Source organism: Nothoprocta perdicaria, unplaced genomic scaffold, assembly GCF_003342845.1.
Source record: "Nothoprocta perdicaria isolate Ctin4 unplaced genomic scaffold, notPer1 scaffold_264, whole genome shotgun sequence".
NCBI classification, from domain to species: Eukaryota; Metazoa; Chordata; class Aves; order Tinamiformes; family Tinamidae; genus Nothoprocta; species Nothoprocta perdicaria.
In genome coordinates, this window is record NW_020455493.1 from 868,389 (window position 1) to 871,570 (window position 3,182).

General features: G+C 42.0%; 1 protein-coding gene across 1 annotated transcript in view; it reads left to right on the forward strand.

The window, feature by feature from the left end:
- Positions 1 to 214: 214 nt before the first annotated feature.
- The window catches only part of MARCH11 (membrane associated ring-CH-type finger 11), a 31,037-nt gene continuing 28,069 nt past the window's right edge, over positions 215 to 3,182 (forward strand). The window contains exon 1 of the mRNA XM_026040746.1: positions 215 to 286. Within this exon, the coding sequence (XP_025896531.1) occupies positions 215 to 286 (72 nt within the window). The remainder of the gene's footprint in view (positions 287 to 3,182) is intronic.

Consider the following 3,182-nt stretch of genomic DNA (forward strand, 5'->3'; position numbering starts at 1 on the left):
GGGCTCAGCAAGCCCAGGCCCGGCCCACAGAGACCACCCAGCGCCCCAGGTGTCAGCAATCCTGGTGCGAAGGAGGACGAGGGAGGCCTGGACAAGCGCCCTGTGCCCAGCCACCACAGGGGCAGGACAAGCCTTAGCTGGGCAGTGCTGAGCCCCAGGGCCAAAGCCATGGAGAGGGGCTGCCCTGGTACTGACATGAAGCTCCTAGGGAGAGATGGCGCTCGGTGCAAGGGTAGAAAGCGTTTGCTGTTCAGACATCTGCCACTGTGGAGCAGCGCCGGGTCGGGTAGGAATGTGCACTCGTCTACTCAGAAATGCAAGAGAGCAATGTAAAAATAATGCCTTCCATTAGACAACAGGTTTCTGTATAGAGGAGATTTTAATTGGTTGACGTAGCTGCAAAAGTTTCCATTGCAGGATGAGTGTGTGTGTTCATAACAAGATGCAGTCACGTGCTATGAATAACAGAATAATAAACAATCCTTAGCATTGCTATTAACCATCTGCTCTTATTTTTAGTGTTGTGGAGTTGAACATGAATGTTTAAGAGATGGGCATATTATTCAGAAGCACGTTTCATGTTACTTGAAACATGTGAAATGCTTTTCAAACGAAACAGAAGCATTTGCTTATAGTCAAAATGTAGTAAATTTATTTACAGGTGATCTCACATCAGCCTGAACTTTATTTTTGAAACAGCTTACACATGCTCTTTAGTAAATATAATAATAATCTCTCTACTATTATTTAAGTATTCTACTGTCTCTTTCTTTAATATTTTTTAAAAAATTCATTACATTGGCAAGTGATATTTTTTCTTTTGCTCTTCTCTTAGTATTTTTAAGCTGCATTGTATTCTTTTCCTTAGAGCTAACAGGAAGTATAGCAATGGAATAAAACTGCAATCGGGCTCTTCTGCCGCTGTGCTCATGGGCTGATCTACAGCAGAGAAGCGTCCAGGGAGCCAGCGTGTGTGGGGCAGAACGAAGAGGAAGAAAGAGGAGGCAACCTGTGTTCCCTGCAGGGCTGGGCTTCCCCGGCCTGCTCCCGTGCCCACTCAAAATGACACTCGTTTCACAGCCTTATTACCTTGGTGTTATTTTTAACCGTATCATTGTTCCTTGCTATTTGTGGTGTTTCAATGCCTGGGTAGCTCAGCCAAGAGCAAGACTCTAAAAATACGGCCTGATTCTGCCAGGGAAACCTCACGAGTTCTAATAGGAAAGGCAAAATTGCAAGTGAGAAAGCAAGAGCAAACGCTACTGTTGTGGTTTTACGTGGAGAACAAGGAGGAGAGAGATGAAGGGAGCTGTGCCTAAGCCTAGGCAGCTCGTGCCACTCGAGATGCCCCCCTGTATGTGAGGCAGGCGGCACCTTTGGGCTGGGTTTTGCCCACTTTTTAGCCCACTTTTAGGTCACTCGCTCAAGGTTGTTCAAGGGGCATGAAGCAATGTTGTGCTTGAACATAAACCCTATCAGTGCTGGTTCACTGTCTTAATCACAAACTATTTTTTCCTGTTTACAGCATCTCTTTTCTTTCTCCCAACCACCTACACTACTGCTGCTATGAAGCAGAATATCCTTTCCTGCTTAAATTTTTCTTCTTTGTGTTTCAGTTCTTCTTTTCTGGCTCCTCTTTCTCTCTCACTTGGCAGAAGGCTCAGCGTTTCCTTGCTTGGAGGACGTGTTATGTAATGTTCTCCACCTCTTCTGCTCTTTTGTGGGCATCTCCTCCCACCCTCAGTGTGCTGAATAATGCTAATATGCTCTGAAACATGGGGATCAAGAGCCTTTGCCCTCTTATTTTAGTTGACGTATCTGCAGCTGTTAATAGGCGTACAAACAGCTGACGTACTGAAAATCTGATGTGAAACACACATTCACAATCAGCTCTTAAATGAATTACACATGTAAAAAAGTAATATTCTTCTTTCAAATCATATTAGATGTATTCCCTTTTGCATTTGAGAGTCATTTTATTCACATATTTTTTAAAGATTAAGTAGATAATATTAACCTTTCTCAAATATCCTATTATCCTTTTTATTTTAGTCACATTTGTCTTTTTCAGTTGTTCAGATGGAAGTCATTCCATTTCTATGTTGACTTATCTTCCCTTTACATTGTTTTGAAAAGCTGTGTTCCTTATTGATTTTCTTTATGACAAACAAAAGCATTGTATAGAATCTCATCTGTAAGAAATGACAACAGCACAGTTATTCTCTGGTGCAGATGAGTGCAACTTTTTACTATTTATCACTCATTTCACTGCTTTAGTTCGACTGCATTTTACTGGTAGCTCTGTTTTGGTTTTCTTTCACTCAGTATCTTGGACTCATATTTTTGTCCTGACACTACTACTTCTTTCTACTTATTGCCTATGATCGTCCTTTCTCATACAGTGATACCTCTTAGTCTACTGTAGGAAGTCAACCTCTGAACATGCCCCTCTGTTGGAGCAAATTTTTTAGGCGGCTGTGTTTGTCTTGGGTATTAATGTACCTATTGCATGGCCTCCGTAATATGTGCAGACTGTTAAGAGGGGTTTTTGATCTTCTCATGTAACATCTGTGTCAAGAAGGCCACTACTATCAAAACACAGCAGCTGCTGAGTCCATCCACATATATCCTCTTCTTAATGCGAAACATGGAGCAGCCTCTTTTATAGGAAATATGGAGCAGCCAATGAAGACGACAAGACCGGGTGAGCTCACCACTCTTTTAATCTAAATATGGCTCTGGAAGAGCATATGGCTTCGCAGTCGTCCTTTGCCTGCTTTATTTTTTCCCTCTTCCCCTGCACACACTTGCTGCCTTCCTCATGCGATGACACCATCAGTGTGCATGGGTGCCGCTTTGGATGCCGAGATTCGCACGCGCTTTTCCTGCTGCAAACGCAGCCAAAGTTTAAAGAATTTCTAACCAGCATTTTATTTATTTATTTAGAAGGCACGTGGTCCTCATGCTTTTAGCAGATTTACAGTAATTTTAGAAATGAGGTAATGCAATCAACTTCAGGAAAAAAAAAAGCAGACAGGAAAACAGCACAGGAGAATAGGTGAACTACCTGTTTAATATCCTAAGAATTACAGTTGTTGAACACTTGCTTGCTTCATTGATGCTTTCGCAACCATAACCTTTTACAGAGAAAACATCTTTTTTGTTAAAAAAAAAAAAAAAAA